At 46.4% G+C, this 15,896-nt stretch overlaps 1 protein-coding gene across 3 annotated transcripts in view; it reads right to left on the bottom strand.

The window, feature by feature from the left end:
- Positions 1 to 15,896, bottom strand: part of DOP1B (DOP1 leucine zipper like protein B) — a 131,648-nt gene that overhangs the window by 11,763 nt on the left and 103,989 nt on the right. For 2 of the 3 annotated variants that reach the window (XR_004028584.1, XM_030806173.1), the window contains exons 25-32: positions 15,630 to 15,734; positions 15,466 to 15,532; positions 9,508 to 9,652; positions 5,128 to 5,207; positions 4,165 to 4,274; positions 3,894 to 4,040; positions 1,922 to 1,983; positions 1,084 to 1,212 (exon numbers count right to left, since the gene is read on the bottom strand). Coding sequence is in view for 2 of the 3 variants with exons in the window: in XM_030806173.1 (XP_030662033.1) it covers positions 1,084 to 1,212; positions 1,922 to 1,983; positions 3,894 to 4,040; positions 4,165 to 4,274; positions 5,128 to 5,207; positions 9,508 to 9,652; positions 15,466 to 15,532; positions 15,630 to 15,734 (845 nt within the window). In the remaining variant the exon portion in view is untranslated. Of the gene's footprint in view, positions 1 to 1,083; positions 1,213 to 1,921; positions 1,984 to 3,893; positions 4,041 to 4,164; positions 4,275 to 4,884; positions 5,047 to 5,127; positions 5,208 to 9,507; positions 9,653 to 15,465; positions 15,533 to 15,629; positions 15,735 to 15,896 lie in introns of those variants that run through there. The other variant, XM_030806174.1, reaches the window with a different exon arrangement.

Here is a 15,896-nt window from a genome sequence, read left to right as displayed (position 1 = left end):
AATAATTATTTTTGATGCAGTCAAAGAGTATAGTGGGGATGAAGAAAAAAAAATTGTTAAGGAAAAATTAGATCCTTCTCCAAAATCTTGCCCCTTCCCTGGCCTCAGCTGAAGGTGCTGATTAAGGGAGTACTGTGAACACCAAGTATCTTGACTGCAGGAGGACTCTAGCAAGAGACAGTGCTGAGGAAGTATTATTCCTATACTGTAGTCAGATTTTAAAAACTAATAAAAATTAATAACACTGTAATTGATTTTATCATGTATTTATTTAGAGACAGAGTTTCGCTCTTGTTGCCCAGGCTGGCGTGCAGTGGTCTGACCTTGGCTCACTGCAATCTTGGCCTCCTGGGTTCAAGTGATTCTTCTGCCTCAGCCTCCCAAGTAGCTGGGATTATAGGTGTGCACCACCACGCCTGGCTAATTTTGTATTTTTAGTAGAGATGGGGTTTCACCACGTTGGTCAGGCTGGTCTCGAACTCCTGACCTCAAGTCATCCACCCACCTGGGCCTCCCAAAGTGCTGGGATTACAGACATGAGCCACTGTACCTGGCCTATAATTGATTTTAAAATAAAGTTTCAGATTTACCAATATACTTCTGAAGTTCTATAACTCCGCAGAATACTTGTTTTAACACGTGACAATCATGCCAAAGCACGCAGTAGACCCCTCTAGTACTTAATCATCTCAGCCACTCATGGGTCTATCTGTGTGTGGAGGCAGTGAGGGCAGGTCAGCTGTTGCTGTGGTTTGAATGTTTGTCCTGTCTAAAATGCACGCTCAAATTTTATTGTAAATGTAATATTATTGGGAAGTGGGGCCTTTAAGAGGTGATTAGGCCACATCATAGATGGGATTGGTACTGTAATAAAAGGGCAGGTTCAGCCCCCTCTTGCTCTTTTGCCTTTCCACCTTCTGCCATAGGATGTCGCAGGAAGAAGGCCCTTGCCAGATGCCAGCCCTGGATATAGGACTTCTCAGCCTCCAGAACTGTGAGGAAATAAATTTCTGTTTTTATAAATTCCCCAGTCTCAGGTATTCTGTTACAGCAGCAAAAATCAGACTAAGACAGCTGTCTTACCTTGTATCAGTGGAAGGTAAAGGTGGTATTGATCAAGTTCTCCACTGAATACAGCAAAAGCCTGGCGCTTTAACAGCATGGCTTTCTGTTCAAAACTTGAGAATAGTTTCAAAGAACTGCTCTGCATGTCTAGAATAAATACAGCAAATATGTTTTACTTAGTGAGAAAACCACAATTGGAGGTAAGTGATGGGAAATTCATACTCGTGTAATTCTATATTCCCTGGTGAAAAATCATGATCTTTATTAAGTAAGGACATGAGATGGCTGTTCCCATGTATATTTAAAAAAATAGTTATTTCTCTTTTTATTTATTTGAGACAGGATCTCATTCTGTCACCCAGGCTGGAGTGCAGTGGTGGGATCACAGCTCACTGCAGCCTCGACCTCCTGGGTTCAAGTGATCCTCCTGCCTCAGTCTCCCAAGTAGCTGGGATTACAGGCGTGAGCCACCGTGCCCAGCCCAATACTGATTTCTTTAATGATACTTAATGATAGTGCATGAGAAGGGATCTGAGGTGTAGAAAAGTCCTCCTAGTAAATTATAGAAACTTATTACTTTCCACACAAATGTCAAGATGTGAAGCTGGATGCTTTCAGCAGTATTTCTCCACTATAAAACTATGAAAAAGGTTGTCATGGCATTCTTGTCAATAAATTGAAACTGGAAAAGACTCACTGATTTAGTCCTGCCATATTATGACATCACATTACAGTCTTTGTGGCTTAGACAGCACCATAAAAGTGTGAGTAGGGTTCAGAAATACATGATAAAAGCTGGTGATATTGGCATTGATCCTATCAAGTGTGAGTTATGCAAAAGTAACATAGAACTTACTCATTAAATCCTTAAACATTGTTTTCTCATGAGTCAAAAGATGGTCAATAATGGACTTCCAACTGGATATTAAAGAAAGCAAAATCAATTAAATTTGCAGTGGATGATAGTTTGATTCAAAACATTAAGAAAATAACATACCCTCTTAAGATATATTAAAAACTGCTTTCTGGGCCAGGTGCAGTGGCTCTATAATCCCAGCACTTTGGGAGGCTGAGGTGGGAGGATCACCTGAGGTTGGGAGTTCAAGACCAGCCTGAGCAACATGGAGAAACCCCGTCTCTACTAAAAATAGAAAATTAGCAGGGCGTGGTGGCGCATGCCTGTAATCCCAGCTACTCGGGAGGCTGAGGCAGGAGAATCGCTTGAACCTGGGAGGTGGAGGTTGTGGTGAGCCGAGATTGTGCCATAGCACTCTAGCCTGGGCAACAAGAGCAAAACTCCATCTCAAAAACAAACAAAAAAACTGCTTTCTGAAAACAGGTTAGTGACAGAAATAAATAGTTTACATATAAAAGAAAGCTACAAAAAAGCTTTTCATTTATAACCCTAACATAGGGAATGAATAATGACTTTTTCCAGTTTACCATAAAGAAACAAATTGACAAGGCACTCTGGCTTTTTCAAGGGTTATTCTTAAATATGTTCATACAGGATGATATTCACACAGTTGTGTTGATGAAGAGTGGGGTAGTGAAGACAAATACCACCCTTAGCTCTTCTTCCCAAATGGGCTACCCCAGCAGAGCAACAAGATCACATGGAGGGAGGCCACAGGGCCGCCAGCAGCCCTCTAGGGGTGGCCATGCTTTCATGCCATACAAAAAGGGTTCCCAATCTCTACCCTCTATCGCTGAGCCTTCCCGTCATTAATAAAGGAGTGGCTTTCTTTCTTTCTGGTTATTTTGAGATAGGGCCCAGGGTCGTGAGCTGTCGCCCAGGCTGGAGTGCAGTGGCATAATCACAGCTCACTGCAGCCTCAACCTCCTCGGCTCAAGCGATCCTCCTGCCTCAGGCTTCCATGTAGCTGGGACCACAGGCATATGCCCACATGCTTGGCTAATTTTTTTGATTTTTTTTGTAGAGATGGGGTTTCACTTTGTTGCCCAGGCTGGTCTCCAGCTCCTGGGCTCAAGCAATCCTCCTGCCTAAGCCTCCCAAAATGTTGGATTACAGGTGTGAGCCACCATGACCTGCCCTGAGTGATTTTCTTGATCTCAGGAAAAGGCCCAGGAGCACATCTTGCATCTGAGTCTCAGCGGATCTCTGCCTGACTGCTGCAAGATCTCAGTAAGAACTTGTGGAGTATCAGCTGAGAAGTGGGGTAAAGACACCCCCAGGATCACCCAGTGGGCTCTGTCATCTTAACACTGGCCAATTATTTTGTGATTACAAGACAAAGCAGTATTAGATAGAACAACTATCACTGGAACCCCAGGTTCTGCTATTTATTTATTTGAGACGGAGTTTCACTCTTGTTGCCCAGGCTGGAGTACGGTGGTGGGATCTTGACTCACTGCAAACTTCACCTCCCAGGTTCAAGCGATTCTCATACTTCAGCCTCCCAAGTAGCTGGGACTACAGGTGTGCACTGCCATGCCCGGCTAATTACTGAATTTTTTAGTAGAGACAGGGTTTTGCCATGTTGGCCAAGCTGGTCTCGAACTCCTGGGCTCAGGTGATCCACCCACCTTAGCCTCCCAAAATGCTGGGATTATAGGCATGAGCCACTGTGCCCAGTCAAGAAATAACATGCTCTCTGAATTAAGTGAAATTCCTCTTTGTACTTTCAAAGACTTAATCCCTTTCCCATGAACACATGGTCAACATGTGAGCCTGTGACAGGAACGTCCCGTTATTTGGTTTGATCCTATGGTTGTGCTTCTATTTCAGGAATGAGAATTATGTAAACCAAAATGCTGTTTCCACCTGAAGATTCAGAGCACATTGTTATCAGGACAGCATATCTTACTGAACACAAGAAGTATCCATCTGAAAGAAAGCGGGGTCGAGAAACAGCTCCAGGACCTCCTTTCTCCAGGCTCGCTTTGTGTAGGCATAGCCACTCAGGGAGCTCAGCAGCTGAGCGCCAGCCCGGAAGCTGGGAGCATTGTAGGCACTGAGTGGGAGTGGGAAGAGAGAAGGGTCAAGGTCAAGGACTGTCCAAGGAAAACCACTTGATTCATTTGTGAAAACATATTTTTCTGTGTATGGGTGGGAAGAAATGGCGAAGATGACATTACCTGTGGTTGCGTAAGTATGGAAAAACATAGTAAAGCAGACGGGAAATTAACGGCACAGCTTTCTCCTTCTCATCACTTCGATAAACCATGTCCAGGAGGGAAGCCAGTACCTAAAAGAACAAGACCCTAAGAAAACAGAAAGTGGCCGGGTGCGGCAGCTCATGCCTGTAATCCCAGCACTCTGGGAGGCCAAGGAGGGCGGATCACTTGAGGTTGGGAGTTTGAGCCCAGTCTGGCCAACATGGTGAAACCCCATCTCTACTAAAAATACAAAAATTAGCCAGGTCCTGTAATCCCAGCTACTCAGGAGGCTGAGGCGGGAGAACTGCTTGAACCCGAGAGGCAGAGGTTGCAGTGAGCCGAGATCACGCCACTGCACTCCAGCCTGAGTGCAGACTCCAGAGCACGACTCCGTCTCAAAAAAAGAAAACAGAAAGAAAAAAAAAAACCCTCGGAAGCAGGCAACAATAAGAAGAGCAGTCATGGCCGAGAGTGGTGGGTCACGCCTGTAATCCCAGCACTTCGGGAGGCCAAGGTGAGTGGATCACGAGATCAGGAGATTGAGACCATCCTGGCCAACATAGTGAAACCCTGTCTCTACAAAAAACTAGCTGGGCATGGTGGCGCACACCTGTAGTCCCAGCTACTCAGGAGGCTGAGGCAGGGGAATCGCTTGAACCTGGGAGGTGGAGGTTGCAATGAGCCAAGATGGCGCCACTGCACTCCAGCCTGGCGACACAGCAAGACTCTGTCTCAAAAAAACAAAAAAAAAGTGCAGTCCTTAAAGCAAAACCTAACCCAAAACTCCATGGTGCAGCTTGAGGCCAATGCTGCCTGATGGACGAGCTCACCTGGGAGGGTGTGGTCCACGCTCACTGGCACCTGAGAATGAACAAATGTCTTTGCAACAATTCGTGACGGTGCTCATTTCCACAAAGGATGACAGGTCAGGTGTGTATTTACCTCTGCCAGGAGAGAGAGGGCTTGCACGCTGTACACCGAAGGGGCGGATGAAGACACCATTGCTGAAGCTGCAGCAGCATCTGTGAACAGAAAGAGGCATTTGTGTGTTAACTATGATGGACGGGTCACCATTTACTGTCCCCAAAAGCACTGCATGAATGTGAGCCATCAGCTCCCACCTTTCATACCAATTGTGTCCATATGACTCAGGTATTCCTCTCTGTTAACATTCACCCTTTTTTTTTTTTTTTGAGATGGAGTCTCACCCTGTCGCCCAGGCTGGAGTGCAGTGATGTGATCTCAGCTCACTGCAGCCTCCACCTCCTGGGTTTAAGCAATTCTCCTGCCTCATCTTCCCGAGTAACTGGGACTACAGGCATGCGCCACCATGCCTGGCTAATTTTTCTATTTTTAGTAGAGACAGGGTTTTGCCATGTTGGCCAGGCTGGTCTCGAACTCCTGGCCTCAAGTGATCCTCCTGCTTTGGTCTCCCAAAGTGCTGGGATTATAGGCGTGAGCCACCGTGCCTGGCCAACATTCAACTTTTTATTTTTATTTTTGAGACAGGTTCTCGCTCTGTCACCCAAGCTGGAGTGCAGTGGCATGATCATGGCTCACTCTATCCTTGACCTCCCAGGCTCAAGTGATCCTCCTGCCTCAGCCTCCCGAGTAGCTGAGGGCACAGGCGCACACCACCACACCCAAGTAATTTTAAAATTATTTATAGAGACAAAGTCTTGCTATGTTGCCCAGGGTGGTCTTGAATTCCTGGGCTCAAGTAATTTGCCTGCCTTGGCCTCCCTAAGTGCTAGGACTATAGGCGTGAGCCACTGCACCCTGCCAACATTCAGTTTCAACAACTAAGAATCTGGATATTTTGATCAAATAAATTAGCACTAACTCACTGACATCCTCTCCATTTCCATTCTCGTTATCGTTCTTGAAACTTCACGACCCCTTTGGATGCTCCCTCCTACATCCCAGCCTCTAAGCCCCTGGCCCTCTTCTCTTCTAACCATCCCCCACTCCGCTCCAGCTCCACCACCGTCATACCCTTGACCTCACCAGCTTCTCAAATCTCCGTTTCCAGCATCCTCCTCTGACCACCCCCTGGCATTTTCCTGCATCCTAGGACAGCTTTCCAGTCCCTGAGTCCTACTGCCTAACTACCCAGCAGCTGCTACAGGTCCTCACCTCCCACCCACACCCAGCGTCAGTCATCTACCTGGGAAACACCCTTCATTCCTTTGCTTCTTTCCCTCGGAAGTACTCAACCAGAGGAATGCACTGCTGGGTACACCCAATGATCTGTCTGCGTAGTTATGTGTAGCTAAATGTTCCAGAGAAAACCAGATCACCAAGCTACTGATCTTACTTTATGTCATGACCATGAATCTCTCAAGAGACTTGATGCTAACACATGTTCCCAGGTGGGGTGCTGGCTTTCCCACTCTCCAACATAATTCTTTTTTTTTTTTTTTTTGTGAGACAAGGTCTCGCTTTGTTGCCCAGGCTGGAGTACAGTGGCGCAATCTCAGCTCACTGCAGCCTCTGCCTCCCACGTTCCAGTGATTTTCCTGCCTCAGCCTCCCGGGTAGCTGGGATTACAGGCACACACTACCATACCTGGCTAATTTTTGTATTTTTAGTAGAGACAGGGTTTCACCATGCTGGCCAGGCTGGTCTCAAACTCCTGACCTCAGGTGATCTGCCCACCTCAGCCTCCCAAAGTGCTAGGATTACAGGTGTGAACCACTGCGCCTGGCCTTTTTTTTTTTTTTTTTTTTTTTTTTTTTTGAGTCTTGCTCTGTCACCCAGGCTGGAGTGCAGTGATGCCATCTCGACTCACTGCAACCTCTGCCTCCCCTTTTGTAGAGATGGGGTCTTGCTGTGTTACCACGATAGTCTTTTTTTTTTTTTTTTTTTTTTGAGATGGAGTTTAGTTGCTCTGTCACCCAGGCTGGAGTGTAGTGGCATGATCTTGGCTCACTGAAACCTCCACCTCCCGGGTTCAAGTCATTCTCCTGCCTCAGCCTCCTGAGTAGCTGGGACTACAGATGCCCGCCACCATACCTGGCTAGTTTTTGTATTTCTAGTAGAGATGGAGTTTTGCCAAGTTGGCCAGGCCAGTCTCGAACTCCTGACCTCAGGTGATCCACCCACCTTGGCCTCCCAAAGTGCTGGGATTACAGGCCTGAGCCACCGCACCTGGCCTGATTTGTTTTTAAATGGAGTATATCCCAAAGTGTTGGGATTACAGCTGTGAGCCACCATGCCAGCTAACCAGGATAGTCTTAAACTCGTGGCCTCAAGCCATCCTCTCACCTTGGCCTCCCAAAGTGCTGGGATTACAGGTGGGAGCCACTACACCCAGCCCTGTTAACAATTTTCACAGAAGTCGTAATGAAACCTAACAATATTTGAACATTTACTCTGTGCCGGGTACCGTCACAGTTTACACTGAAAACTGAAATGTAGTTTCTTGTTCCTGTATTAAATAAAACTGGGACCAAACATCCTTTCTCATGTTGTATTAAGCTCTACTGGCACTGGGCATACTGTCCTGTCCCTTTTGTTAAATGATACTGACAGTAGCAAAGAAAATCACTTGCCCCAAGATATGCTTAATCCTGAGGAAAAAAAAAAAAAAAAGGATCATTTGTAATCACCTCAAGTGATCTGCCCACCTCAGCCTCCCAAAGTGCTGGGATTACAGGCATGAGTCACCCCTCCCAGCTTGATTTGCTAAATTTTCTTTCCATTGTTCTGCAAAAAGAAAAACACACGTTCTCATCATCTTTATCCCACACGGATTTCTATCACCACGTCCAGGTAAATGGTCTTGGGGTGTTACTTTCTGGAGCCCCACCGAGGCTCGGTAAGGTCAGCAGGGTGGCATACACATCGTGGGACACCAGGTAAGGCGTCCTGGTGTTTAGCACACACACAAATTATGTTGTAAGAAGTCAAAACAGACAGTTCAGTCATCTAGCTATGGATACAAAGGAAGAGTCTGGGCCGGGCACGGAGGGTCACACCTGTAATCCCAGCACTTTGGGAGGCCAAGGCAGGTGGATCACCTGAGGTCAAGAGTTTGAGACCAGCCTGGCCAACATGGTGAAATGCTGTCTTTACTAACCACAAAAATTAGCTAGGCATGGTGGTAGATGTCTGTAATCCCAGCTATTCGGGAGGCTGAGGCAGGAGAATGGCTTGAACCGGGGAGGTGGAGGTTGCAGTGAGCCAAGATGACGCCACTGCACTCCAACCTGGGTGAACTCCTACCCGGGTGACAGAGTGAGACTCTGTCTCAAAAAATCAAAAACAAAAAACAAAGAAAGAGTCTGGGTGAATGAACACAGACTTGAGAAGGTAGTTTGCTTTTTCCTATGCCTAAACTTTTTTTTTTTTTTTAACTTTCCAACATCTTTTCCCTTACCAGTTTTAATTAGATATAACTGACAAATAAAACTGGTATACATTTCAGGTTATAACATGATGTTTTGATACATGTTTTCTTTTTTCAATATTTCACCATCCCTGCTGATATATGCAGACATTGTGAAATAACCCAAGTTAAGACATGCATCACCTCATGTACTTTCTTTTTTTTTTTTTTTTTTTTTTTTTGAGGTGGAGTCTCACTCTGTTGCCCCAGGCTGGAGTGCCAGTGGCCGCAATCTTGGCTCACTGCAACCTCCGCCTCCCCAGGTTCAAGCCAATTCTCTGCCCTCAGGCCTCCCATGTAGCTGGGATTACAGGTGCCCACTACCACACCCGGCTAATTTTTGTATTTTTAGTTAAGATGGGGTTTCACCATCTTGGCCAGGCTGGTCTTGAACTCCTGACCTCAGGTGATCCACCCGCCTCGGCCTCCCAAAGTGCTGGGATTACAGGCGTGAGCCACCATGCCTGGCCTCAAAGTGATGTTTTCTAAAGTTTGACTAACATCGTGTCGCTGCTCTAAATACTTTTTTTTTTTTTTTTTTGAGACGGAGTCTTGCTTTGTCACCTGGGCTGGAACGCAGTGGCGTGATCTCGGTTCACTGCAACCTCCGCCTCCCAGGTTGAAGCCATTCTCCTGCCTCAGCCTCCCAAGTAGCTGGGACCACAGGTGCTTACCACTGTGCCCGGCTAATTTTTTAACTTTTAGTAGAGACGGGGTTTCGCCATGTTGGCCAGGCTAGTCTCGAACTCCTGACCTTGCTTTATCTGCCCGCCTCAGTCTCACAAAGTGCTGGGATTACAGGCGTGAGCCACCGCACCCAGCCTACCTTAAGTACTTTCTTTTTGTGGTGAGAACACTCAAGATCTCTCTTAAGGAAAAGCCAGAACCACCCACTGACCAGAGGCACTATCAGCCCACCCATCTCCACCTACCATACAGGTCCTCCTCAGCATCAGATTCTTCTAGAGAGGCCTGAGGTTGGGCCTTCACTTCCAGGTTTCTACTTAGCCAGCTGGTTTGTTCCAAAGAAGAGCCGGCAATGTTCCCCACAGCTTCTAGGATTTTCTGAGTGATTTCCTGAGAATAATCAGGAGCAGGGGGAAAGGAAGTTAATTAAGGAAAAGAATGTTAAGTGCCTAAAACAGCACTGTCCAGTAGAAATAAAATGCAGGCCACAGCTGTGAGCATATATGTACCATTAAGCTTTCTAGGAGCCACATTAAAGGTAAAAATAAACAGTTAAAGTTAAATTAATAATATAGGCTGGGTGCAGTGGCTCATGCCTATAATCCCAGCACTTTGGGAGGCTGAGGCGGGTGGATCACTTGAGGTCAGGTGTTTGAGACCAGCCTGACCAACATGGTGAAACCCCGTTTCTAGTAAAAATACAAAATTAGGTGGGTGTGGTGGATGCATGCCTGTAATCCCAGCTACTTTGGAGGCTGAGGCAGGAGAATCACTTGAACCCAGGAGGTGGAGGTTGCAGTGAGCCTAGATCATGCCATTGCACTCCAGCCTGGGCAACAGGAGCAAAACTTCGTCTCAAAAATAAAAAACAAAAACAAAACCTATTAATCAGATTTTGCATTCTCTTTTGTGTGTGCCCTAAGTCTGAAATCCAATGTGTATTTTGCACTTACAGCACATTCAATTCAGACTACCATATTTTTCTTTTTGGGAGGTGGTGGGCAGGACAGGGTCTTGCTCTGTCAACCAGGCTGGAGTGTAGTGGTGCAATCAAGACTCACTGCAGTCGGGTGCGATGGCTCACGCCTGTAATCCCAGCACTTTGGGAGGCCGAGGCAGGCGGATCACAAGGTCAAGAGATCGAGACCATCATGGCCAACATGGTGAAACCCCGTCTCGGCTAAAAATACAAAAATTAGCTAGGTGTGGTGGTATGCGCCTGTAATCCCAGCTATTTGGGAGGCTGAGGCAGAAGAATCATTTGAACCCAGGTGACAGAGATTGTGGTGAGCCAACATAGTGTCACTTCACTCCAACCTGGTGACAGAGTGTTGTGGGAAGTCAGGGACCCTGAACAGAGGGACCGGCTGGAGCCACAGCAGAGGAACATAAATTGTGAAGATTTCATTTTAATATGGACATTTATCAGTTCCCAAATAATACTTTTATAATTTCTTACACCTGTCTTTAATCTCTTAATCCTGTAATCTTCGTAAGCTGAGGATGTACATCATCACAGGACCACTGTGATAATTGTGTTAACTGTACAAATTGATTGTAAAACGTGTGTTTGAACAATATGAAACCAGTGCACCTTGAAGAAGAACAGAATAACAGTGATTTTTAGGGAACAAGGGAAGACAACCATAAGGTCTGACTGCCTGTGGGGTCGGGGAAAAAAGCCATATTTTTCTTCTTGCAGAGAGCCTATAAACAGACGTGCAAGTAGGGAAGATATTGCTAAATTCGTTTCCTAGCAAGGGGTATTAATATTAATACCCTGGGAAAGGAATGCATTCCTGGGGTGAGGTCTATAAACGGCCGCTGTGGGAATGTCTGTCTTAGGCGGTTGAGATAAGGACTGAGATACGCCCTGGTCTCCTGCAGTACCCTCAGGTTTACTAGAGTGGGGAAAAACTCCACCCTGGTAAATTTGTGGTCAGACCAGTTCTCTGCTCTCAACGCTGTTTTCTGTTAAGATGTTTATCAAGACAATACGTGCATCGTGCACCGCTGAACATAGACCCTTATCAGTGGTTCTGCTTTTGCCTTTTGTCCTGTTCCCTCAGAAGCATGTGATCTTTGTTAGACCCTCATCAGTAGTTCTGCTTTTTGCCCTTTGAAGCATGTGATCTTTGTACCTACTCCCAGTTCTTACACCCCCTCCCCTTTTGAAACCCTTAATAAAAACTTGATGGTTTGAGGCTCAGGCGGACATCACGGTCCTACTGATATGTGATGTCACCCCTGGTGGCCCAGACGTAACATTCCTCTCTTTATACTGTGTCTCTTTATTTCTCAGCCGGCTGACACTTATGGAAAATAGAAAGAACCTACGTTGAAATACTGGGGGTGAGTTCCCCCAATAACAGAGCAAGACTCCATCTCAAAAAAAAAAAAAAAGACTCACTGCAGCCTCGACCTCCTGGGCTCAAGCCATCCTCAGGCTCCCAGGTAGCTGGGACTACAGGCGCATGCCACCACATCTGGATAATTTTTAAATTTCTTGTAGAGACGGGGTCTCCCTATGCTGCCCAGACTGCAGATTAGCCACACTTCAAGTGCTCAACAGCCACCTGTGGTTAACGGCTACTATACTGGCCAATGTAGGTAAAATATACAGAGAACACAAGTCATCGCTGCACACTGATGAAAAAGCCATAAATTGTATTTAGTGGATTGGCTTTCTGGTTTCTCTAGGACCACAGGTTCTTCCTAGAAATGCATCTTTCAATAATACACAAGAACTAAAGGTCAGTAAGTTAAACTGACTTGGTGGGGTGAAGTGAGGAGTCATCCACTCTCAGGAGTATGATCAGTAAAGAATCTGGTTAGTAGCTGGAGAGACAGAAACTCGAAGCAGGCTTCTCAGCCAGTGTCATCAAGTGTCACCAGCTATGAGTGGCTATAATCCTTGACATCCAAGAATTTTATAATCCTGACCTCAACTGTGCCACAAGGTTCCTAGGCTCAGCAGTTGTGTTGAGGTGTGAAGCAGGGCACACCTGCCTGCTGGGTGAGAGAAGGGTGCGCTCGAGGGAACTGGCTAATCGGCTAACTTAGGCAGGGCTGGGTGTGAAGGGCACAAGGAAAGTCAGGAAAAGGGATTAAGGGCTTAGAGGAGTTCCCGTAGGACTGATGAAAGCACTGAGTGGACGGGTGTGATATTGTGGAAATGTTTTTGGCCTTTCTCCCCATTTCCCAGCTATAACTCCTAAATTCCTTGGATTCTCCAAAGTAATACGTGTCTTAGATGGCTGTGGCTGGGGGCCCCCAGAGAACTTCAGCTCCCCAACCTCCAGGAAGGGGAGAGGGGCTAAAGGTTAAATTGATCACCAATGACCAGTGATTTAATCCATCATGTCTATGTAATGAAGCTTCCACAAACCTCAAAGTAACTGGGTTCGGATGAGCTTCTCAATGGCTAAACACGTGGAGGTTCCTAGAGGGCGGTGCCCCAGGAGGGCATGGAAGCTCTGTGCCCCTTCCCACGTACCTTGCCTGATCATCGCTTCATCTGTATCCTTTCTAATCTCCTTTACAATAAACTGGTCAGCTGGGTGTGGTGACTCATGCCTGTAATCCCAGCACTTTGGGAGGCTGAGGCGGCCGGATTACGAGGTCAGGAGTTCGAGACCAGCCTGGCCAACACGGTGAAACCCTACCTCTACTAAAAATACAAAAATTAGCTGGCATGGTGGCGGGCACCTGTAATCCCAGCTACTCAGGAGGCTGAGGCAAGAGAATCGCTTGAACCTGGGAGGCGGAAGTTGCAGTGAGCTGAGATCGTGCCATTGCACTCCAGCCTGGGCAACAAGAGCAAGACTCCATCTCAAAAAAAAATAATAAATAAATAAAATAAACTGTTCAATGTGTTCCCTGAGTTTCATGAGCCATTCCAGCTAATTAACAGAACCCAAGGAGTGGGTAGTGGGAACCCTAGTTTAGAGCTAGTATGTCAGAAGCACAGATGAAACCACTTGGGGCTTGTGATTGGCATCTGAGGGGGTGGGGCAGTCTTGTGAGACTGAGCCCTCAACCTGCAGGATCTGAAGCTATCTCCAGGTGGGGAATGCCAGAATTGAATGGAATTGGACGGCGCCTATCTAGTGTCCACTGCAGAACTACTAGCTTGGTTGCTGGTGGGAAGAAATTCCCACGCATTTTGGTTACGAGGTCATAGGAGGATTCTATGTTATGAGAGTGTGGTAGGAAAATCACACTTTGTTTTTTTCTATATCCTCAGTGGGGAAGAAGCATAGGGTGTGGCTCAAAACAGTAGGAAGGAATTAGTGTCGGGGAGGCCAGGTGTCATGAGACAGAAAGAAGCAGATGCCACCTGGTCCCCGCAACCAAAAGGAGCAGAGAAGAGGCATGCCAGCTGCAACAACGGAGGGAATGCCTGTGGCCAGAGCCCTCTCCAGGCTGGCTGAAGACAGAGGGGCCTACTACAGGCAACAGGCCACAAAAGCAAGGACGGCTTAGGTGAGCAAGTGCTATCCCAGCACCTTGACGTGCAGCATCGGCGTTGTAACAACGTTTTCTTCTCTGGCTACAAGTCAAGGCCAAAGGAGGAGGCACTGGAATTTTCTAATTATGCTTTATGGTGTTTTTGTTTTGTTTTGTTGTTTTTGAGACAAAGTTTCATACTTGTTGCCCAGGCTGGAGTACAGTGGTGAGATCTCGGCTCACTGTAACCTCTGCCTCCCAGGTTCAAGCGATTCTCCTGCCTCAGCCTTCCGAGTAGATGGGATTATAGGCATCCACCACCAGGCGTGGCTAATTTTTGTATTTTTAGTAGAGGTGGGGTTTCACCATGTTGGCCAGGCTGGTCTCGAACCCCTGACCTCAGATGATCCGCCCACCTTGGCCTCCCAAAGTGCTGGGATTGCAGGCGTGAGCCACCGCACCCGGCCTACTGTACTTTATACAGTACTCTTGTGGTTCAGAACTGTGGACCTGAGGCTGTTTCTGGATATACCTTTCACAAATGCCAGGGATCATAAAGATTAGCAGTAGTACCGCCAAGGCTATAAATGTGATAGAAAAGCCAACTGAATCAATGTCTATAATGGTTTGCAAAACAGTGATTTTTCCAACTTCATCATAACTTCCGTATTTATTAGTTGGCATTCCACTCTGAGTTTTCCTTCTCCTATGATGAGTTTTATTTTTCAGTATTAAACAAATTTTTATGAGCATATATTACTGTTATAATGGGGGATAAGGCGTTTAAGGAAAGGAATCCATGTATGGAGGCTGGGCGTGGTAGCTCACGCCTGTAATCCCAGCACTTTGGGAGGCCAAGGTAGGAGGATCACCTGAGGTTAGGAGTCTGAGACCAGACCAGCCAACATGGAGAAACCCTGCCTCTACTAAAAATTCAAAAAATTAGCCGGGCGTGGTGGCGTGTGTCTGTAATCTCAGCTACTTGGGAGGCCGAGGCAGGAGAATCGCTTGAACCCCGGAGGTAGAGGTTTCAGTGAGCTGAGACCGTGCCACTGCACTCTAGCCTGGGTGATGGAGTGAGATTCTGTCCAACCCTACCGCCCCCCAAAAAAAAGAAATATCCATGTATGGAGATAGCTTCCTTTTTTTTAAATTTTTTTGAGACAGGATCTCTCTCTGTTGCCAGGCTGAAGTGCAGTGGCACGATCACAGCTCACTACAGCCTCAACCTCCCAGGCTCAAGGGATCCTCAGCCTCCCAAGTAGCTGGCACTATAGGTGTAGCTACCACACTAGGCTAATTTTTGTTTTTTTGTAGAGATGAGGTCTCACTATGTTACCCAGATTGGTCTCAAACTCCTGAGCTTAAGCAATCTGCCTGCCTCAGCCTCCCAAAGTGCTGGGATTACAAGTGTTTGCCACCGCATCTGGTGGGAGATAATTTCTTATTCCATTTATGTTTTACAGTGAGATCCACATACATCTGCATACAGTGTGGAGGGTGAGGGGTGCAGCTGTCAATTCCACAATCAATTGCTCAAGCATTACACAAGAACCTTCATCAGAAAACCCGGGCCCCGGGACTGTCCGAACTCTCTAGAGACAATGACGGCAGAAGTAAGACTTGAGAACAAGTGCAAAGCTAACCTCAGATTCTGTTCAACGTCTCTTGTCTATCGGCTATCTGATATCCCCTGAAGGAGGACAGCACTGCTGGGGTAATGTCATTTGGCTGAACCTCTTTCATATACAAACCTGCAGGTCTTTTTGATCCTTCTTGTTTTCCAAGTTGGGAGTTCTTGTTACAAAGTCATTCAGCATGCTGTTGGGAGACAATCAGCTTCAGATTAAAAATGCTGCAGAAATAAAATATGTGCCAAAAGAAAATATTACACAATGACAATGTGGTGACATGATACCTGAGAAGCAGAAAATACCCAGGTGGGGCTAGATTCAACTGTACAGACTCTTTCAATACTCCCAACAGTGAAGAAAAGTTCTCTTGCAAGGCTGGTACTGGGAGCCTGTTTTTTTAAAAGATAGGAAAAATACTCAACTACGAACAAGTCAAAATACAACATTTATTTATAAGCACATTTAAGATCCTGGCAGTTGGAAAGCAAAGGGTAAACAGCATACCTCACTGAACTTTTTCTTTTTAAAAACGTACAATGTACATGAGCTAA

This window comes from Nomascus leucogenys, chromosome 25, assembly GCF_006542625.1.
Source record: "Nomascus leucogenys isolate Asia chromosome 25, Asia_NLE_v1, whole genome shotgun sequence".
Taxonomy (NCBI): domain Eukaryota; kingdom Metazoa; phylum Chordata; class Mammalia; order Primates; family Hylobatidae; genus Nomascus; species Nomascus leucogenys.
This window is presented reverse-complemented; position numbering and strand designations above follow the sequence as displayed.